The sequence below is a fragment of the Molossus molossus genome, unplaced genomic scaffold (genome assembly GCF_014108415.1).
Source record: "Molossus molossus isolate mMolMol1 unplaced genomic scaffold, mMolMol1.p scaffold_m16_p_3, whole genome shotgun sequence".
In the NCBI taxonomy this organism is placed as follows: Eukaryota; Metazoa; Chordata; class Mammalia; order Chiroptera; family Molossidae; genus Molossus; species Molossus molossus.
The window spans coordinates 3,778,819-3,801,982 of NW_023425366.1; the positions used below are offsets into that span (position 1 = coordinate 3,778,819).

General features: G+C 46.9%; 1 protein-coding gene across 1 annotated transcript in view; it reads right to left on the bottom strand.

Annotated features, from left to right (window-relative positions):
- ITGA1 (integrin subunit alpha 1) overlaps nucleotides 1-23,164 on the bottom strand; it is a 150,776-nt gene that overhangs the window by 16,728 nt on the left and 110,884 nt on the right. The window contains exons 11-20 of the mRNA XM_036280385.1: nucleotides 22,792-22,936; nucleotides 20,312-20,454; nucleotides 17,582-17,737; nucleotides 16,203-16,460; nucleotides 13,489-13,619; nucleotides 11,388-11,554; nucleotides 9,934-10,070; nucleotides 7,822-7,932; nucleotides 6,256-6,465; nucleotides 4,260-4,340 (exon numbers count right to left, since the gene is read on the bottom strand). Of these exons, the coding sequence (XP_036136278.1) occupies nucleotides 4,260-4,340; nucleotides 6,256-6,465; nucleotides 7,822-7,932; nucleotides 9,934-10,070; nucleotides 11,388-11,554; nucleotides 13,489-13,619; nucleotides 16,203-16,460; nucleotides 17,582-17,737; nucleotides 20,312-20,454; nucleotides 22,792-22,936 (1,539 nt within the window). The remainder of the gene's footprint in view (nucleotides 1-4,259; nucleotides 4,341-6,255; nucleotides 6,466-7,821; nucleotides 7,933-9,933; nucleotides 10,071-11,387; nucleotides 11,555-13,488; nucleotides 13,620-16,202; nucleotides 16,461-17,581; nucleotides 17,738-20,311; nucleotides 20,455-22,791; nucleotides 22,937-23,164) is intronic.

Here is a 23,164-nt window from a genome sequence, read left to right on the forward strand (position 1 = left end):
TCCTCATAATAATGGTTATAAAACTGTATTTCCCGTTCTCAAAACTAATCTTGGTTTGTGCTAAGTTTAAATTTTGGCCAGCAATACAGATAAGCCAAAGTAAACAATTCATAGAAACTACATAAAATGGTGTCTTTGTAATTAAGTGCTGGACAGGGCAGATATTTAAAGCTCTTTTAACCAGCGTAAGCACCATCCACCGAAGGGATGGCTAGAATTCAGGGGCCATGAGATTTGCATGGCTGCACCATATTCTTTGCAGGGATTGATTTATTTACTCATTTAACTGTATTTTATTTCATTTTGGTGTTTTCCTCTCCCAGGTGTACCTTGAGCTATATTAGAAGATACTTCCTCTAAAGATCGACAGCTCTGCAGCTTCCTTCCTGCTCTTCAGTAGCAATCACAGGCCCAGCAGAAGCTTCGCTGGGGGCCTGGGACAACGGCAGACCACCGGAGAGCCTGCCGGGGCCTCTCAGGAGCTGCTCTCCTCCTGCCTTCCCTTCGCCCCACGACTGTCTGGGCACTCCTGGCGAGCCCAAACATCGAGGGCCGACCCTGGCAGAGTGGTGGGTGCGGTGGGGCAGCTGCCTGTTGCATGCTGAACTGACCCGGAAATGCTTCAGCTAAAACTCTAGATCTCGACACCGAAGCATAGTCTGAGGGTAAAGGCCGTGTACGAACAACTTGCACGTTGTCGAGATGACCTTCCCATGTCTCCACGGGTGACACGAGACACTGTGATCGAGGCTTTTACCCGAGCAGGAAGGACTTGCTGAAGAAAGGATGACAAGGTTAGTAAATAATTCCGATCGTAATGAGGGTCTCTACTGGTTGGAATCTAACATGAAGCAGGACACTATTCTCTGAGAAACTGAGATAATTCCAGGGCCAATTAAAGCAGGCAAAGGAAGGAGTAGACAAAAATTGGTATTTCGTGTTTTCATGTCAAATTAGAGGAGTTATGGGTGTCTTTTTTCAAATGTGAAGGATGTTTTATAAATTTGTAGAGAAGAAATTCAATTTCACAGTAAATTATATTTGGGATGGCCATGAAATAGACTTTATGAAGAGGTTCCAAAAAATAAATTGGTATATCTTGTTAGTGCCATAAACTACAATGGACACAGAAGAGATTTTATTGCATTAGGTGATAATTACCATGATTCATAGTTTCCTGGATCTCTAGTGACCATGCCACATATATGAAGAGGAAAGGCCTTTCTGAATTCTCATTGGCAAAAAGAAGAGCTAAGGTATTTTATTATTGCTACGTGACTAACATTTCCAGATGTCCAGCCCTGTGTTTATCAACTTCTTCAGATGAGTGTTAAAGATGGAAGGGATCTATTTTGAAGTCTTATATTATTAAACATTATAATATGAGAAAGTGGGAATAAATATTGGGAATAGTATTTCCCTTTTTCGTTTAAGTCTAAGTTTTAAGTAAGTAAAGTATCTTCGTATCTGAATCATTTTGATTAATTAAATATTTTCCTCCTTAACTCAATAGTGAATAGAGGAGGAAATATTTATACTGAAAAGTAACCTTCAATGGAAAAAGATGCAAATACCTTGTTTATCATTGAGTGAGCTAATTATTCTCTGTTTTTCATGGAAACAAATGTTGTCTTTAATTTTGAATGTATTTATTATTTAATGAGAGTGCTTGCTTTACTTCTATACAATTACTATGGGAGGTTCTAGCCAGGGCAGTTAGGTACGAAAAATAAATGAAAGAATGCCTCTATTTGCAGATGACATGATCTTACATATAGACTATCTTTTGGAATCCTCCAATAAACTATTAGAAGTAATAAATAATCCCAGCAAGGTGGCAGGGTAAATGATCAATATTCAAAAATTCATTGGATTTCTATGTATTAGCAATAAACAACCTGAAAATAAATTTAAGAAAATAATTCCACTTAAAATAGCATTAAAAGACATGAAATGCTTAGAAATAAATTTAACAAAGGAAGTACAAATCTGGTACTCTAAAAACTACAAAACATGTTTTTAACTTTATTTTTATTGTCAATGCTATTACAGATGCCCCCATTTTCCTTCCCTTTGCACAAAACATTTTTGAAAGACATTTTAAAATTCTAAATAAATGTTAAGACATCCCATTGCTGTGGACAAAAAGACTTACTATTTTTAAGATGGTAATACTCTCTAAATCGACTTACAGATCAATCCCTAGCAAACTTCAGAAAATAACAAGCTGATCCTAAAGTATAAATGGAAACGCGAGGGCCAACAGCTTTAAAAAAGAGAATGGTTGGAAGACTTACATTTTCTGATTTCAAACTTGCAACAAAGATACAATAATAAAAACAGTGTGGTACCAACATAAAGTTAGAACATTGATCAGTGGAATACAATGAAGAGTCAAGAAATAAACTCATGTGTTTATAGTCAACTGATTTTCAATGAGAGAGCCAAGATAATTCAAAGGGGAAAGAAAATGTCTTTTAAACAAATGGTGTGGGACAACCTGATATCCACACACAAAGAATGAAGTAGGATTCTTTCCTTACACCATACACAAAAGTTCATAGAAATGGATCACAGACCCGAATGTTAGAGCTAAAAAACCATAGCACTCTTGGAAGAAAACATAGGAGTAAATCTGTGGGAACTTGATTAGGCAAAGCCTTCCTAGATACGACATCAAAAACATGAGTGACAAAAGAATAAATAGGTAAGGTGAATTTCATCAAAGTAAAAACGTTTATGCTTAAAGGACACCACCAAGAAAGTGAAAAGACAACTTACAGAATGAGAGAAAATATCTGCAAATCCTAAGTCTGATGAGAGACTTGAATGTAGAATACCTGAGGAACTTACAGCTCAGTGCCAGAAAGACATCCCGATTGAAGAAGACTGAAAGAATCTGAACAGACATTTCTATTCGGATCTGCACACGGCCAATAAACACATGAAAAGATGTTCAGCAGCATTAGCCACTCAGGAAATGCAAATTAAGACCCCAGTGTGAAATGACCTCACACCCACGGAGATGGCTATCACCAAAAAGACACACAGGGACAATGTGCAGGGGGTGGAACCCTCAACATTGCCGGTAGGAATTTAAAAGGGTATGAAGGGCCACTTTGGAAAAGTTTTGCTGTTCCCCAAAATGCTACACGTAGTTGTCATATAACCCGGCAATTCCATCCCTAGATGTACACCCAAGAGAACTGAAGACATGTCCACACCAATACCTATACACAACCATGCCTAGCAGTGTTATTCATAGTAGGCAAAAGTAGAAACAACCTCACTGCCCAGTGACTGGTGAATGAATGAATAAAAGGTGATATATACACACAGTGGAGTAGTATTTGCAAATAAAAGGAATGAACTACTGGTACACAAAGGGACCTTGAAAACACCATGCTAAGTGAAAGAAGCTGGTCACAAAAGACTACATCCTGTATAATTTCATTTACACAAAATGTCAGAATAGGCAAATCCATAGAGAAAGAAAGCAGATTGGTGGTTGTCTAGGGATCAGGGAGGGGCTATTGGGGGAAAAAATGGCAATAATGGGTAATGTGTGCAAGGTTTCACTGGGGGTGTGAAAGGCTCCTACGATGGGTTGTGGTGATGGTTCACAACTCACAATTTGGTGAATGTACTAAAACCCACTGAATTGTCCACTTTAAATGAGTGAATTGGCCCTGGCCAGTTTGGCTTAGCAGTTAAGAGAGCCAGCCCTGGTCAAGGGCAGGTACCTGGGTTGCAGGTTCGATTCCTGGCCCTATTCAGGGTCATGCAGGAAGCAACCAATCGATGTGCCTCTCTCATATTGATGGTTCGTTCTCTCTCTCTCTCTCTTTCTCCCTCCCTCCCTCCCTCCCTTCTACTCTGTCCACAAATCAATGGAAAAATATCCTCAGGTGAGGATTAGCAAAAAAGAGGCAGAGAAATAACAGCGGCGTTTTCTATACAAAGTTCTAAACCAACCTGTTTAAAAGGTCAGAAAAGTCTGCTACTCAGAGGACTGCCATACGAGCATTTTCTAGCTCTGTGTTATCAGATAAGTTACCTCCCATAAATGTGTCATTTTGCCTTGGTGTTTGCGTGGGACTCATGCAATAATTGCCTTTTGATTTTAAGAACTCACATTTAAACTCAGTTTTCATCGACATCACCCTATGATACCAGGAGAAAGAGTTGCATATGTGCCTTTGAGAACATTATTTTTAACATCCGATTGCCACATGCACTTTGGATGATGAGCTGCTCACCATTTCTCCGCTCCTCAGGAAGGGGTACCCGACCTTACAGGTGATGTTATGATTGGATTCGCAGCTGTCTTTCTGGATCGCCTAGGAGGGGAGGAAACAGCCTTAGAGCAGACACGCGGGTGAAGTCCTTGAGCTGCGTGTTCTGGGGTCTCCCCAGCTGTGCCTCGCGCTGTCTTGCTAAGATTGATCTTCCGATTCCGTTGGGAAAGTCACAGCATTCTGGGGTGACCTGTCCCACAGCCCATGGAAAACTGGAAACACCACTTGGATTAAGGGGGCCTTTGGGCAGAGTCCACCACACCGTTCTGTCCAGATCCTCCTTCCAGTGCGAAGGGGAGAGCTCACAGCACCTGCCCCCACCCCCGCTGGTAGGGGCTGCAGGAAAGAATCTTGCACAGAGAAGCCCTTAGGGGAGGGTCGAGCAGTGGGGGAGGGGAGCATGGGCTGGACCTGGGACCACCAGGGCTTGAATCCTGACTCCACCCCTCTCGGTTTTATCCTGCGAAGACTCCTGATTTCTGTCAAGTGGGTCAGTTATACTGGATCCCATTGAATACCAAATGCCATTCAACACGAGCCACCATTGTTCTCTATGCCCTAAGGGATGTGATGCTCCCAGGTCGATCAGCGCAACATCGGCTGCAAGAGGCAATTACAGACACGTTCGTGCGGAGAGAGGGATTTACTTTAGAATCTCTGCTACTTCATCCTTACTCACGGAGGAACCAATGAGAGCAGAGTGAACCCTGGTGGGCGCAGAGGGTAACCGAGAGAAGACAGGCACGTGACGGGCACTGGGCAGGGTGACCCAGAGGAGACGGGCATGTGACGGGCACTGGGCAGGGTGACAGAGAGGAGACGGGCACTGGGCAGGGTGACAGAGAGGAGACGGGCACTGGGCAGGGTGACCCAGAGGAAACGAGCATGTGACGGGCACTGGGCAGGGTGACCCAGAGGAGACGGGCACTGTGACGGGCACTGGGCAGGGTGACCCAGAGGAGACGGGCACTGTGACGGGCACTGGGCAGGGTGACCCAGAGGAGACGGGCACTGGGCAGGGTGACAGAGAGGAGACAGGCACGTGACGGGCACTGGGCAGGGTGACCGAGAGGAGACGGGCACGTGACGGGCACTGGGCAGGGTGACAGAGAGGAGACGGGCACATGACGGGCACTGGGCAGGGTGACAGAGAGGAGACAGGCACGTGACGGGCACTGGGCAGGGTGACCGAGAGGAGACAGGCACTGGGCAGGGTGACCGAGAGGAGACACTGTGACGGGCACTGGGCAGAGCAGAGGAGACGCATTGTTGAGGTTCTGTGTTGTGAGCTGCTCTCGGCCAAGGTCACAGAGGAGGCCCACACAGCACTGTCCCCACATCACCTCTCTGCACCTTTGGATTCATAACTGACACCTGTGACTGTGGCACACGACATGTGTTCCAGCCCCTCAGTCACGTCACCAAATGGGGAACTTACAGTGAAGATATAACTTTATAGGAGCTAGCCAATAAATTTAGTATGATGCATAATAAGTGCATTGGCTTTTCGGATGGATAACATTAAAATAATTAGTTCAGCCCTGGCCAGTTTGGCTCAACGATTAGAGCGTCGGTCAGCGGCCCAGAGAGTCCCAGGTTTGGTTCCCGCTAAGGGCACGTACCTCGGTTGCAGTTTGTCCCCAGCCCTGGTTGGGGTCCTGTGGGTGCAACCAGTCGATGTGTCTCTCTCACATCGATGTTTCTCTCTCTCTTCCTCCCTCTCTCCCTCCTGCTCTGTCTGAAGATAAATGCAAAAAATGTCAGGTGCCCACAGGAGGCAACCGATGGTTGATTCTCTCTCACATTGATGTTTCTTTCTCTCTCCCTTCCTCTCTCTCCAAAAGAAATAAACATATCCTCAGGGGAGGATTAAAAAAATAATCAGTACTGCAGTATGAAAGAGAGGTTCACTAAATCATGATTCCAAGAATAAGTAAATGAAAAACGGAAAGTTTACCTCAATTCCTGAAAAAATGAGATTTGGAGAATAATGCACCATGGTTCTAGTATTGTAGGCACTGTCTCCTTTATTTTTGACGGTGAGGGTGACGTTGAACTTGTCATTGTGGGATCTGACGACCATCAGGTCCTTGTCCATGGTGGACACCTCCAGGGCGAGGTCTGAGATACATGTTTCCTTGTTTCCACAATCTTTGGCAAAAGGGATCTGAAACGGCCACGGGAAAGCATTTTCCAGAGTGTAGTTAAGCAATGATGGAGTAAAAGCAACAGCCTGCTGACAAAGAAGGTCACCAACTCATAGAGAGGAGCCATCTCACCAGAGACACCATGAGACATTTTATCTTCCTTCCTCCAATTTGTAGGGAACAGGAATAAACTTACTTCTGGATACAAATTCTTCCAGTCCTCTAAAGAACGTTAGACTGTTCGAATAGAATGGTTCCAAACACCAGGTCAAGTACCTTAAGGACTAAATCTGTCAGGGAACACGTCCACTGAACTCAAGGCCACCAGAGCTTAGGAACATCACAGAGTTCCATGGGGTGTGGGGTGAAAATGCTCAAGTCACAAAACTGGGAGCTTTCCTGGACTCCTCTTCTTCATGAAGCCCTTCCTCTTCGTTCAGTTCCCATGGGTCTCAACTCTGGGGTGCGCCCTCTGACGTCCCGAAACGGGCAGAGTGCCCTGGAGCTCCGGCACCCCTCCCTGGCACACCCCCAGTGACCACCTGACACCTGTTTCTGAGGCTGGGCTGCAGCTCTGAGCCTGGTGTGTGTGACAGTCCAGAGGTTTGGAAGGAAGGAAGGAGAGTGGAGAATAGGAGCCTGTGGAAAATGAATTCTCGGTCCCCAGTGTTTCTCTGCTCCTGCCCCGCGTGGGACCCCTCCTCCTGCGGTTCGCCCACTCTTCCTCGGGGGCGGGGCAGCGGACTCTGAGTGTGGGAGCAGGACCTGGGGGAACGCAGTCAGTCCCTTCCCATCTCTTCTGCTCCTGGGGCAGTGGTGTGCCCAAGGGAAGCCAGATCCTGCTCTATGCCTCCAACCTGCAAGTTTTATGAGGTGGGTCCCCTTGAAGAAGGCCTGATACTGCTGAGCACGGCTGGTGACCCATTTGGTTCCCTGTGGCCTACGTGATTCAGTATGAGATCACCCCGTATGCCTAGAACAGTTTCAAAGAAATAAAGTCAAGTGTTTTAATGTTCGTTAGGAAGAAAAGGAGCTCCATCTGGTCAACCCATGTCTTTCTTTCAACTCATCCTGAATTCAGGAGAGATCAAAACAGGTGTCATTTATAAGTTCCCTTAACCTCCAACAGGAGAAAGTTTAAGAAGTTTGAAAAAGTCTACAGGAGTCTAGATCTTTCTTTTTAAAAACATAATTGATCAGGGTTGTGTGTGCCTGTTGGGATGATGGAATACATCGTACCTTGCATGTACACATGCGTGTAATTCTAAATCAGTTCTATACAGTATGTATGTGTGTGTGTCTGTTTATGCATTTTGAGTTTTTTCTTAATATGTTTAGAAGTAGGTATTCCAAATTAAAAAAAAAAAATGACTTACATATTCATGTACTGAATTTGGGAGAGCATCATCAAGAATGGGCCCGTTTTCGGGATCCGTAAGATTGAAATCCACGGTCACTCGTATGGAATCCCGGAAGTCATGCTTGTCCTAGAGGTCGAACATAAAACATGTCATTGGTGTCACGCTCACTGGATGTTCTGCCCCCGTGAGAACCTCGGGGACATTCCTGTGCACCTGATCTGACATGTCACCTCATCGGACTCTGCTTTGCTGGGACAGGCTGTCCTCTGCCTGGCCCAGGCCGCAGCGGGAAGGCAGCGGCTTCGGGAGGTGACCAGCTGACTCGGCCCTGCTGCTTGGAGGGCCCACTGGAAGGAGGGGGTGCGGCCCCTCGTCCTGTCGGGACACCACTCAGAGCTACTTTGAACAGTGTCATTTCTCAAGACCTCGGGATGGAAGCCAGTAGGTCACACTTGTGGGAAAGTCTCCAAAGCCAGGACTGCAAGCTCCTTGGAGCCGAGCTGCAGTCCATCGGACACTGTGCGTCTTGATTTGCAAGAATCGTACACCGTGGACGGTGTGTAAATGGTGCGAATACGGTCAGACCGTTCAGACGATCCCCAGTGACAACATCATTTATGGCCTGCCCACAATTACGAGCTTCCTACACGTGCCTGAGAGCTGCTTCCAGAGTCCTCCGAGATGAGTAACTACACAGCCATCGTGCAGATGGAACACCGAACCCCTCAGACCGCACGACTTCGCCAAAACCCCTGGGATACAGACCCGTCCTGGCTGAGTCCAAGTGTCCGAGTGGCCATTAAGATCCAAAGAAGTTTGGAAACAAGTTTATTCCTTTTACTACGAGTGCTAGATCCTAAATGCTGGAGAAATACACTCCTGTGACTCTCGGTAGGTGATCACCTCTGGCTTCCTGCGTGGTCAGCCCTGATGAGCTCACGGAGGAGGGACAACTCCGGGTTGTTGTTTCTTCCTAATCATACACTGATCTTCGTGTTGACGGGAGTAGAACATGTCCTCCCACGCTCCTGTCTCTAGCCGTGACTTTCAAAATATAGAATGTGAATCCATCAATTCAGAAACATGTCTGAATTGGGGAGAAATCAGTCTGTTCCTTCAAACCTCCAAGATCAGGTCCAAGGCCCTGAGTCTCAATCTCGGTTACTGAAATCAGCGTTTCCTCATTACAGCTGTTGTGCGCTTTCTGTTTGTTTGTTTAAGAAAACATTTAAGCCCTGGCCAGTTTGGCTCAGCGGTTAGAGCGTCCGCCTGCGGTCCGGAGAGACCCGGGTTCGGTTCCCGCTAAGGGCACGTACCTCGGTTGCAGTTTGTCCCCGGCCCTGGTCGGTTGTGCGGGTGGCAGCCACTCGATGTGTTCCTTTCACATCGATGTTTCTCTCTCTCTCTCTGTTCCTCTCTCTCCCTCCCACTCTACCTGAACAAAAAAATGGGAAAATGTCCTCCGGTGAGGATAAAAAAAAAAAAAAGAAAACATTTAAGAAACTCTTGCCCTGAGTAGGGAATGCTCCCTACATGAACAGCAACTCAATAACATGCATTTCAAGTGGTTCAAACTAACTTGCAGCTAGTTCTAGAGATTGATGCCTGGCTTTCCAAGGCTCCGCCCCCCTCACAGAAAGACACCCAGGCAGCCCAGAGCCTACAGGAGACAGAAAACACCAGACCGTGCCCTGCGGTTTCAAGCCACCGGGTGAAACACCGTTCAGGACAAGAAGGGATCTCAGAACGCACGTGGCCCAACACCCCCTCAGGCGTTTACCCTTCATCACCCACATGTGACCGGCAAGACCCACAGAAGCGGTGTCTGCAGGTTGAAAGAAGAAATGACGGACGGGACCGGTCTCGTTGCCTGGTGCACGGCCCTAGGACTCCACACGGCACGGCTGCCGTGACACACAGCGGGGAGGAAGAGCATTTCAGGAAACTGTACTTGGGAACGAACAGGTCCCATCCAGGCCTGTCTGATACAAGTGAACACACAAAATAAAGTGTGTTTCCTGATAGGCCCTTTGAAATAAAACAGTAAGATTCGACGGACTTGGAATAAGACGTCTATGCTCCATTCTCCACTGGGAACAAGGCAGCGGTGACACATGATTTACTTGCCAACATGTAGAAGAAATGGGAGGCGCACTTGGATCCCCGCACGGTGATGTTTGTTTGACTCTTTCTCTCCTGGGTCCCAGAGAAGAAACTGCGGGATATCTGTCTCTGGGAGTCCAGGGTGACGCGGTACTGCATCTCTATAAGATTAAAAAGGACAGTGGGCGGAAAGGTTTTGGGGTGATTTCAAAGCATCCAGCTCATTAAGTTAGCATGACAGACAAATCTCTTGGGAAACTAGTCAACAAAAAGCTTCTGTTGGTCAGTAAACCTACACCGCGGTAGCTCGGTGCTGTTCAGTCCTGTAGAGAACCCTGAAGGACTCTGCTTTGTGAGTTCACCACACTTTTAACATCTACTCACACCTATTTCGTAATATATATGTATACATACACATGCGCGTGCACACACACACACACTCACACTCACTCGCTCGCCTACATATCACCTAATTTCTGGACCATGTCTGTGTTTACTGGGTTTACATGCTTAGAATAGTGATTATGTTATATTTCAAGGGAGACAAAAATACACATTAATGACACTTTCACCCATTTTATAAAAACTGCCATTTCAGACTATGTTGAAAGCATATAATAAAAAAAAGTGGACTACATAAGTTGAATAAAGTAAGCACACCACAACAGGGATTTCTATGAAGGCTTCAATCTTCCACTGATCATGTAGTTACCGTATCAAAATTAATAAGACTGAAATGATGTCCCACATGCAAGGGGAAATCGTCATTTGCCATTCCTGTTCCTCACTTAGCTTCCAGTCAGAGGACAGTGGCAGAGCCTGAACATGCACCCAGAGCAAACTAAGAAAAGTGGACTTTAGAGATGGATGGTTTTTCTCATCCACTTCTGTTTGGTTTGCAGTGAATTACGTTTCTGCAGCCAATGGCCTTCCTAGTTTTGACTCCAAGGTATTTCAATATCATTTTAAAAAGCCTTAGAAAGTGCAGTGTGTGGGAGGAGGGGGACACCTGAGTGGCAGACTCTCAGAAATGAGGGTCAGCGGAGTGAAGCAAAGGGACCTTGCGAAGGTGGGGGGCCCAGCTTTTGGGTCCTCTGCACTTCCAGCCCTATAGGCAGAGGGACGGGAGGCCTCTTCCCGAGAACCCCAGCAAGGACATGGAGCCCAGTTCCTAAACACTATCTCTGAAAGGTCTCTCTCTCTCTCTATTACTATTATTATTTTTTAAGCAGTAAGTGTAAAGCTAAGGGGAGCCCTGGAATGTTGAGACCATCACACAGAGTTTCTGCCCCAGATTTCTGGGTTCCAACATCCATTTCTCCAACAACAGGTTTTTTTCAAGGTCCCACATGTTCATGGGGCATATGGGCCGTGTGATCCCGACTGCGGGGGAAACGCAGCTCCTCATGAACTCGTCCTGCTGGGGTGACTGTCCTGTCCTCCCGCCCCAACGTCCCTGCTGTGTGAATGACACTTACCAGCCTCGTACACCGTGTCTTCTTTGGACTTCAGTTTCACATCGAAACACACCATAGCCTCTATGCACACTGTCTCCTTTCCCTCCATCTGACAGTTCTTCTTCTGAATGTTCACTTTATTCGGAGTAAAATTCATGGTCACTGTAACTACTGCCACGTCTCGGGACCTGGAGACACACAGACGATGGTGACGCCCCCATTTTCACATGTACAGAGGCCACCGCTCGGGGAGCTCAGAGTGAGTGCTCTGGAGGGGACGGTCCTTCGTGGGCAGTGTGGCGCGAGGCTCCATTTCTCGGGGAATTTCATACAGACGAGATTGTACCTGATGTCCTGACGACACTCGGGTCGTTATAGGACCATCTTAGACTTTTGTTTCTAACGGGTAGCAGAATGCCACCCCACAACGTGACCGAAGGAGCTCAAGACATGCCACCCCAAATATGCCACATCAATATGCTGACGATTTGAGCTGTCGGCCCTGGGAGAACACAAAGGCAGGAACAGGCTTCCCGTGAACTCCCTTCCCGCAGGAAACAGAGCCTCCAAAAGGGACACAAGAGCCCCCCACCCCAAGTCTCATCAGGCAGGGACCCTGACTCGGCACCGGAGAGGGACCACAGGTGCACACCACACCCAGACCACCTCGTCACCAGGCGTCACACTCCCTGCGGCCTCCTAGGGGCCGGCCCATCTTTCCCACGAACCATCGCTCCTGTAGGAGACCAACACTCTCCCTGTTCAAGTGGTGTTTAGCCTGAGTTCTAAGCCACCGCAGGGAGTTACTCAGTTTCCCCTGGGTATCTCCCACGGATCCACGAGGTATATAGTTCGTTTAATTCCGGAGTAACAGTGCAGACAGGAACTAAACGTAAGTACTCTCTGATCCTGGTGGCTTCTGGTGTCAGTGAGCCCCCCCCAAAGCCACAGCCTTCCCAGGCTAGTGTGCTGGTCTCCAGTGGTGACTCCAGGAGCTGTATGTGCAGCTACATGTACAGCACCCGGGTATACAGTTATATCCATAGTAACTATGTATATCATATATAGCAACTGTATAGATAATTTTATGTATAGCAACTGTATATATAGTTATATGTATAGCTAAAACCTTTTTTTTAATATAATGGTTATTATCTGTATATGATTTAGGGTACAAATTTCATTTGACCATTAGTTTTATCTTAAATTATGACAAAGCCATCGATTTTCAGGTCTCTGTCTTCACCGCAGTCTTTCACAGTTTTGTTTACTACTCTAGCAGATAAATTTTGGGAGAAAAATGACCATTGAGGTTTGTTTTCACCTGAATTGTATTAAGCCAATGGTCAATTTGGAAGAATCAATTTGTGTACTTTCCATCAAGACTCGTATCATAAATATAATTTTTTTAAATATATTTTTTCTTTATTGATTTTTAGAGAGAGAGGAAGGGAGAGGTAGAGAGAGATAGAAACATCGATGAGAGAGAACATCAATTGGCCGCCTCCTGCATGCCCCCCACTGGGGATCGGGCCCACAACCTGGGCATGTGCCTTGACCAGGAATCAAACTGGTGACCTCTTGGCGCATGGGTCGATGCTCAACCACTGAATCATACTAGCCGGGCCATAAATATAATTTTATTCATTAAATCCTTCCTTTATTTTCTTAATAAAGTCTGTAACATTTTTAAAACTTTTTATACAAAATTATTATTAATGTTATTCTTCATATATTTTAACCACTTTTTTCAAATAGAACCATTTTTGAAATTGTATTTAATTAGTTAAAGCTAGTTATTAATGCTATTAATTAATAAATTATTTTATTAATGAATAAATAAAATGACATTAATATTTCTATTTGACCATTAACTAGATTTTACAATTAATTGATATTAATTTGGGGATGTAGGCATTTTAAAGGCTGGACAAATTAAGGGTTGATTCTACTTGTTCCTTCAATATAATTTATTGACTTCTCAAGCTTAACAAACTGCCTAATTTTTATCTGAATAGTGGAGTACAAAAGGAAATAAATATTTGGTGTGCAGGAAGCTTCGCTCATCCTCTGAGCTCTAGAACTATGTGAGGTACTCTTTGGGCATTATTAAAATACGTACCAGAAGAGGGCAGCACCACCAAGGCCCCCGATGGTCACATCAGTCAGACCGTCACCGTTCAAATCCATTTCTCCGTGAATGGACTGGCCGAAAAATTTCAGCGTCTTGCCATCTCCCCCTGACGCAATACGCTGTGAAAATACCAGCCGAGAGTTTTCACGTCAGAAGAGTGTCTTCAAAAACGATCTCAAATAAATCTGAGCAGTTGGATTGGTTAACAAAAAAGCAAACTGCAAGAACTTTTGGAACGCGGCCCAAAAGGCCCCTCAAGAGAAATTACGCAGATGTTCCCAAAGGATATTCTTTTTATCGTATAGACACAGTCATTTTGGGGTTACTGACACCAGAGAAGGGGAAAAGATCACATAACATCATCTTGTCTAATCCTCAAGGCCAACACTGTAACGGGCTCTGCCTTCTGGTTCCTGCCCAGCCCCCCGGCACAGAGAAGTGGGAGACCGTGGAAACACATCACACGGCAGCGGGGGCCAGGAAGGGGTCCCAGGGTCAGTTTGCTCACTGAACTTGGGGCTGGGTATCCATCACACGTTCCAACAAATCCATTTCTCAATATTTGATCTCCTTCACCATAGACTCACTTCCAGCCACGTGCAACCACAATGTTGGGAGGGCACAGATGAACACGGGGTTCTCAAAGGACCCCGACATAACGTGTGACATCTGGACTTCCTGGCGTAGCTTTGGTTCCAGCTGGTGACATGTCGGTAGAACCCGACAGTAAGGAGACAGGACAGACAGACCCTCCCTACACTTGAGGTCCTTCTCATCCTCCTGTTTTCTACGCAGATGTCATAGCTTAAGCAGCCAAATACGGCAAACCAACTGGAAACATTTTTCATACTTAAATGTTTGTAACTCTTTGGGAAGTATTTCCTCATTTTTTTCCCCACAAACAAATGGGGAGAGACCTGCCTCCTTGGTTCTGCAGGAGCCGACCCAGTGTGATTCTGGGTGGTCCCCCCACACAAGCAGCGTCTCTGGTTACCATGGAAACCAGGGAGCACATCCTCACCCATCCTTGGGAAAGTGGCTAATAAGCAAAGAAGCTCACCTCTAATGCTTTTTGTTTGTTGTTTAAGAAATTGCTTATGGAAACTCTGTTCCATGTATTAATGACTCACAATCCTTCCCTTTTTACCACACATGCTGCTGCATTCAATTTGCAGGATTAATGCTCATCACAAGCGGGAGAATTCACGGAAGAGCCTCTTCCTGCGCCTCCCGACTCCATCGCGCCCCCTGGCGCCACTACTCATTCTAGCACAGCGAATAACTGCTGTTTCATAGAAACAACCCCTTCAGTGGGCAGGTTTGTTCTGGCACGTCCCCTCGGTTTTGTCGCTTCGCTACTGTCTTTATGACTCCGTGAAAGGTTAGGGACAACTTCCTAACACGCGAAAAAATATTGAGAATTCTGTTGATTACAGCACCAAAGAGCACGGTCCAATGTAAAAAGAAATAATGAATGTTTTGATTTTCTTTTCTTGGTATATACACGAGGAAGTAGTAAATTTCATTTTATTTATAGGTGATTTCCAATGCCTAACTAGCTACCGTTACTTAAATACAATTATGTTAGAAAAATTTCTTTAAACTTTCCTGTTTCTATAGTGCAAGAAACACTTCTGTAAATTTATGTTTTTCTCATGTAAAAAAAAAATTACATTTGTGGATTAGAGCCACTAACAGGATAAATTTAAAACAGGAACAACAGAAATCCCCTGCAGGTTGAGTTTAATTATTCATATATATATATATATATATATATATATATATATATATATTCTCCCCCCCCCCCCCGCCAAGAGGGGTCACAGTGAGAAACTGAGAAACCTTTGGAAACCTAAATTCACTTGATGAAAATATGCCAAGTTAATTCATCAATATAAAGGTAATGCAGTTTTGTCCAGCTGGTGTGGCTCAGTGGCTGAGCGTCGACCCATGCACCAAGAGGTCGCCAGTTCCATTCCCGGTCAGGACACATGCCCAGGTTGTGGGCCGGATCCCCAGTGGGGGGCGTGCAGGTGGCCAGTGGATGTTCTCTCACTGATGTTTCTATCTCTCTCTCCCTCACCCTTCCTCTCTTTCTAAAATCAATAAAGGAAAAATTAAAAAAATAAAGGTAATGCAGTTTTATTATAACAACATGGGGGATGACTATCAAATTATTGTTCTCTCATTCAGAAAGTGGTGCCCTTGGGGATCAGACACATTGTGTTAAGTGTTAAGAGCAATGTTAAAAGTGCTGTGTGTGGCCCTGGCCGGTTTGGCTCAGCGGTTGGAGCGACGGCCTGCGGTCCGAGAGACCCGGGTTCGGTTCCCGCTGGGGGTGTGTGCCTCGGTTGCAGTTTGTCCCCGGCCCTGGTTGGGTTTCTCTCTCTCCCTCCCACTCTATCTGAACAAAATATCAAGGAGTGTCCTCGGGTGAGGATTAAAAAAAAGTTCTGTGTGTGTGTGTGTGTGTGTGTGTGTGTGGAGTTTGTACCATTTTAAAAGATCAGGTTATAGAGACTGGCAAATAACAGAAAAAAACTAGATAAAACGATGAAGTGCAACGTCATTCTTCTACAAAGATAATGCAGAAGAGCATTGGAAACCCAGTCTCCCAGGAGCATCAGAAGGAAGACAGGAGCTAGCTCAGGGAGGCCTGGCACCGCCCAGCACCGCTGGGGTCGGGCGCGGGCGGGACCCACCTGCGCGAACGGTGTCCTCAGCGACCTGCCACTCCCGTGGTAGATGTACACCGCACCCCCGTGGTCATCCTCCAGCGGGGCGCCGATCACCACGTCATTGAACCCGTCCAGGTTGAGGTCTTTCACGGCAGCGATGGCGGTCCCGAACCGAGCCCCGCACGGCTCGTGTTTGTTCTTGTTCGTGCATGAATTGTGCTTCAGGGACGAACAGCACGCCTGCTTGATGGGCTCCAGGCTCATCTGATACTCAAACCTCGTCTGGAGGAAAGAGGCACAGGACAGCTCGGATTTGGGATTTGCACCGTGACTACGGCGGAGGGGACTTTTAAGTGCGCGCCAAACCTGCGCTGGGAAATACCATTTGTACATCAACGGAGCGGTTGCAACATTCCTGCAAAGCAGGGCCCGAGAGGCTGTTGAAGAACAGACTGTGGACGTGTGGGAAGAAGGCAGGCTGAGGACGTTAATGGATCCTCTTTAATGCAATTGAATGAGTGCACAACCCACATCATCTTTCTAAAGCAAAGGAGCTGGACTTTGAAACCCTCGATTCATGTCATGATCCTTTCCTCTCCCAATATCGTGTTTCTTTGAAAAATCTCTACGGATGCCCCCTTACTCTGCTCAAAACCAGACTTTCCTCGAACTTATCTAGACCGAAAAAAAGCCCACAACTCGGTCAAGGGCCAGAAAGTACTAGCAGTGATGGACGGGAAGGAGCACAATTTCTTGGGGGAAAAACAGCATAGGACCCCAAAAAAGTGGACAGAAGAAAGCAATAGAAAGAAAAATACATCACTTGTGAATTTAATAATTAATGTGGTGAGACTTGAAATTTTAAAAACGAAATAGATGAATACCGACTTGGCTCTAAGCAGCAAAACAGCAGCAGCACACCTATTCTAAGGAAGGAATCAAGAATTATTCCATCTCACAAATAATATCTTAGGTCGGGAGGGGAAAACCGAGTCTCGCCCCAGCCAGTGTAGCACTGCAAAGGCCACCGGAGTTGCCGAAACGCCTGGTGTCCCGGCCGCAATGCCCCGTCTCCCCAGCCTGGCCACCCCCCCTCCCGTGCACCCCACCCCCAGGGGCGATCAGAGCTGAGGCTGCCTGAGCTCAGGAATGGCTGCTTGTGAGTTCACTGAGATTTATATTTACCCTGTACATCCTGTTTAAAAAAGAGCAGCTCACATTTCCGAAGCGGAAAACAGCTAACGGTTTGAACAACTGGATTAGAATTCTTAAACGTTCATTTACAGACAGGGGTGGTGGCGGAGCCTGAAATCTTCCTGGCTCCTTTTCCCGAAGTCAGTAGAAAATGAGAACTACCTTATTTATTTGAAATGAGATGAGAGGAGGCGCCTCCCCGGACTCACCTTCCCCATCACCTGGCTCACGGAGTAGACGTACACTTTTCCCTGCTCCTCCTTCTCTGCTCCCATGAACATGGGGGCCCCGACCAGCAGCACGTCAGTGTTAGAGTCTTTGTCGATGTCCACTGTCGTCAAAACACTGCCGAAGTAGGAACCGATCTGGGAGACAAACCGACCGAAACAAAACCGTTGTGGGATGGGCACCGGGGATTCTGAAGCTACAAGTCTGCGTTTGTTTGACTGCCGCTGATCTAGAGGGGACAGAGGCTGATGCTGAGGCTGCAGAGGGGCTGCTCCCCGAGAGCTCCCCCTGGCCCTTGCACAGGGCTAGGGACCGGCTAGGTGCCCCTGGAGTAGGAGGGGCCCTCACAGATCCTGCAGTTTGAGAGAAATCATTTCCTTCAGATTTCACTGCATCATCTTGGAGACTGTCTACCTGACCGGACGGCTCGGCCTTTCCAGCTGCCACGGGAGACAGAAAGCCATGGAAGGGTTCCAGGGGACCACCCCCTTGCAGCCATCGGCTACCTCTTTTACAGGTAGGGTGTCTGTCAGGGAAATGCAGGGACGTATACTTATCAAAATGCAAACAGCTGACACCCTTGGGAAGTCTTTATTGAAACGTGCTGTCTCGGCTCCCATGACTATTTTTGCTCTCTGAATTCTGCCCCATATCACGGACTGACTTTTCACTTCACCTTGGCTGGCTCCCTGCCCTTCCCCGGCCCCTACACGTTGGCCTTGGTAAGCTCAGACTGCGCTGTCCCATCCCCTTACCCCAGGTGACCACACACGTCCAGCTGCAGATGTCCCGTTCTCTCCTCCTCCCCACGGCCCGAGCCTACATGTGTACCCCGGCCTGGACGCAGACCACTGCTGGACACTGACTTCTGCGCAGCCTGTTCTCACAGGCTCAGGAAGGGTCTAAAATGTCTTTAATGGCGGAGTCAATGTAAAGGATGACAGGCTGTAAGGTCTGGTAGCTGTGGATCCCCAGGCCCCATGGCTGCAGCCACCCGAGCCCAGCGGGAGCGGAGCCTTCAGACAGTGCCCGGCTGCCCGCTGCTGGGCCCACGAACGGCTTTTGTCTTCTGTCCAGCTGCTTCTTCACGTCCTTTACCCACCTGGCCCCGCAACCCCGGACTGTGTGCTCACGGGTACGGGAAACAGGCCCAACCCCCAACGCCAGCTGAGAAAGCCTCCGACCTGCTGCGGTTGCGGGCGTGCTAGCCTGGCCCAGGTTTCTCCAGGCTCCGGGCTCGCGCCGCAGGCCTTGGGTCATCTAGATGGTTGGTGATGCGCTCCTCAAACTTCCACGAGCATTTGCATCCCACAGAATCGCATGCTTCCCGTGTGGCAGACAATTCGCAGAGTGGAGCGGACCCCCGACGTCATCCACAGCGCTTCATTGGCCAACCCTGCGGATCCCTCCTCGGTACGCCCACCACGCCCCTTCCTGTTCCACTGGGTGGTGGTGATGCTGCAGGTTCTCCTTACCCCTTCCTTGAGCTACAGCAGTAGCCTTGTCTGTATTGTTGATACATTTCCTGGTCACACATGTGACGATGGGCTAAGAGTCCTTCCACCTGGTACACGCAAATCTGACCTTGGTTCACTCTGACTCTGCTCCCCTGGAAATCCGAGGGGGGCAATTAACCCCTGATGGGACATCACATTTAGGCTGGGAGGAAGTATAACTATCCCACACAGAGGATGTATTCTGGGCTTCTCAGACGGCAGCAACCCTTGTGGCTGCGTGCCCTTAGCGGGACCCCTGCAAGCTAGGGCCACGCTGCTGTGACAGACACCTGCTCCTGCACCTGCCGGATGGATGGGGCTGCCTCCCTGCACCTGAGCTGCGGGTGTGCCGGGCTGTGGTGAGACCTCCTGCAGGGAGGCAGGCTGGAGCTGCCCCCCAGGACTGTGCGTGTGTGTGTGGGGGGGAGGTAGTCTAGGGGGAACCCCCATTGACCCATGAGGATTGCAGAGTAAAGTTCACAAATTCTCATTATAGAACACTTAGAGAATACAGAAAACTATAAAAAGGGGATAAAAATTACCCAACGTTATTGAAGTTCAGTAATAATCCACAATAGCATAGGTGTTTTGTTCGGTTTAAAAAAGTATTTATGTATATACTGATGCTTGCACCTTGCAGAGATCATTTCTTACACCCCTTTTCCTATTCAGTATTGTCTGAGGAGAATTTTCTGGTCTTACACGTTACAATTTCCAGTTACAGCCAGGAGGGCATCCTAATTGTTCACCCCGTTACTCAGCACCTCACACCATCGGGCCCCGTTCTCCTTACCTGGCTTTTCCACCACCTGCCTGATGACTTTCCTTCCAGACTCACCCGAAGTTTGTCTCTTATTAAGACTTTCTGCACCAGTCCGAGCTCAAAACGACCTTCCCACCTTCTGAATGGAGTCTGTGCCCCTGTTAACCTTCTTCCTAAGGCTTTTGCTCTTTTTCTGAAGGAATTTTTGTGCCCCCGTCTCTGCATCTGTTATCTATCCATCTCAGCTCCACCCCATCCACCCAAAATACCCCTGAGGCCAAAGGCTCAGGGACTCTTCATGCCTCCACGGAGCCCACCACAGGGCCCCGTTCTCAGCTGAGGTTGGATAGGGGTGCTGGTGTTTTTTAAAGTTCAGGACAATAGGCAGTGCAGTTAAATCTGCGCAGACAGAGTGTGGCGGAGTTGTTCACAGCCATGCCCTTCCAGCTCACCTGCTCTCCACGGAGCGCCTGGAGAATCCTGACGTCCCCATCCTCCATCCGGTAGATGATGACCTGGCCTGTGTGGTTGTACCGGGGCTGGCCCGCAATGTACAGCACGTCTCCAGGGACCGTGGCGGAGTTGACCGTGTAACCTGACAAGGGAGACATACCAGATACACGCTGTCACCCGACAGTCTGCCCCAGATTAACTGAGATCCACTGTCACGGGTGGGAGAATTATTTTTTATATTTTTGCGTGGCCTTCTTTTTTTATAAAATAAACACACATATTTAAATGCAGACAAGCTTTTTGGGTAGAAGCTTTAGTGTGCTCTCTGAGAATCTCCTGCAACCGCTTGGTCCTGAAAAGAGGGCTCACCCAGCCTCACCGTTCCATTGTTTAAAGGCACAAATAATATAACAACGGTGAGAGAAAACGGAAACTCACTAAGGGCTCTCACAACTGCCATTTGCCGCTCCGTAATGAACTGATCGTAGCTCATCTGCACAGGTGCGTCTCTGTGCTAGAGAAATGACTACGTTTGCCCAGGTGGCGTCAAAGCAAACGTGAAACGTGCCTGTATGGTGGCCCAGGTTTTAAATGGCAGTAAATGCTTGAAGCTGATTTCTCCGAGTTAAACCACAAGACTTTCATTGAAGCCACAGGATTATTTCCTGACGGACAGTGGAACTTAGGAGGTTTTGATTTTTTTGGTGTTATACTTAAGCCTGGAAAGACCCCAGTGTTGGAGTTTTTCCTTCTTTTGGATTTTTTTTTTTTAAATGATAAATTTCAAGGAATAGTTTACTGGATCAAATTTGTAATGGTCCTTATAGTGTTTGGTCAATGGTTTCCAGAACGTTTGTTCTAATTAATTCCATGGAGAACCCAAGGACAGAAGGGCTTCATTCAACTCGTCCAAACCTTGTGTACTGTTACAATTATTTAAATTGTGGGCGTTGTCATAGATGCTCAACATGATCTAATAATAGCAACTTGCTGTGATTTTAATTTGTATTTGTTTGATTAAAAGTGAGCTTGAACAGGTTTTCATGTTAAATCACCCCTCTTAGTAAGTGGTTTTCACAACCTTTAGAGTTTTAAGTGGAATTTTTAAGGCAGATTATTATTAATTTCTGGGAGAAGAATTAGATTCGTTCTTTGTGTCTCTAGAGAACAGAACTAAACCTCTCAGTAAAAACGATCACAGTCAGATTTTGACTCTGCAGAAGGAAGAAATGTTCTAATGACCAGCGCTGCCCCTCACTGGGGCAGAGAGCAGGTCACTTTTGAAAATGCCAGAGATAGCATTTCTTACCAAGAAAAAGATCATACTGATGATTTACTTACCAGGTATTCTGTACAAGGTAGTTGTTCCACGTTTTTCCAAAATTTTGATACAGAAACAGAGGTTTTTGTGCTCAAATATGTTTATTTCTTACAAGAGCTAAAGAAGCACAATTCCTCAGGCCTATGTTCCTCGTGAATGTTTTTCTCACATTCTCCTGTCTTCATCTTCCTTGTAAAAAGTATTACACGTAATAGACTATTTCACACATGTAATGTGGCACACTTTTATGTTACTACTAGGACTATTGCTTCGGAATGACACTTGAGGGTCCTGTTCACAAGAAATAAAGGGGAGAAGGACCAGGCTGTGTGAGATAAGAGCTGGGGGACTATTCTTGGGGTGCTCCTCACCCTAGGCTCTTCCACTGCGGACGAAGACCGTTTCGTGACGAAGAGCCCCTGGCATCCCCTACACAGCGCCTGCCCCGCACAGATCTAGAAGAGGGTGATACCACCTCCTCATTCCGGCAAGTCTTTGGAAAATGACACGATGTTACATCCCTGGGTTCAAGTTCAATATCTGCCTTATTGAGCAGAGCTGTTCAAGAAACAGCTCTATGACAAAACAAATTTCAATTTTCTTTTCCAAAATAGGACCCATAAAAAGAAAAGAATGATAGAGGATGTTTAAGAGACGGCAGGGAGCCAGCACTAACATTATTATACACTTAGAAACTGTTTGAAAGAGTAAATGTTCTGTTAAGTGGTTTTTCTCACAATAAAGTACAGTAGGACTTTGACCCCAGGGAATCAGCGGGGTCAAGGTTTCTTTTTCTAGCTTCACTTCCTGTCCACTGGGTCCCAAGCTCTGCTCGAGGTAAAAGAGAACACCGGACCCGGGGAGGCCTGGGAAAGTGCACATATCAGTCTAAACCATCCCTGCACTAACAGCCTTCTGAGAAAGAATACTTCCACGCTCTGTGATGTTGACTAAGGCCACTCGGAGACCGGAAACTAGCACGTCCTATAAAACAGTGACTCTTGGAAGTTGTAAGAGTAATGCCTTGGACATGGAATTCTACATAGTTGTAAGTAAGCCAATACACACAGAAGCAAATGATGCTAAAGATTTAAAAAACAAACAAACAAAACAAAATTAAAAGCCAGTAACATTCTGTGAATGACATCCCGACTTTACCTAAATAGGAAGCAAGGGGCTCGTTCTTTTTGGTAGACTCAACATTGAAGGTCGTGTTTTGGGGGATGAGGATTTGACTCCCCTTCTGCATGACGACAGTTCCGTTCCAGTCATAGGCTCCTACTGCTCCTAGCATGACCCAGTCCTGACACCCGGGAAGAGAAAGCAGGCTCGTTAGTAGCAGTAGTGAGAGAGACACTTATACAGCAGAGACGAGGTGATGGGTACTCTTTGGAGTGCTTTGCAAGGATGGACGCGGGTGACCCTCCTAGTGACAGAGGGGCTGGCTGCCGGGGTTACCATGTCCATGGTGAGGGTTCACAGCTTCCACAGGATGACTGCACATCGAAATGCCAATAACTATTTGCAAGGA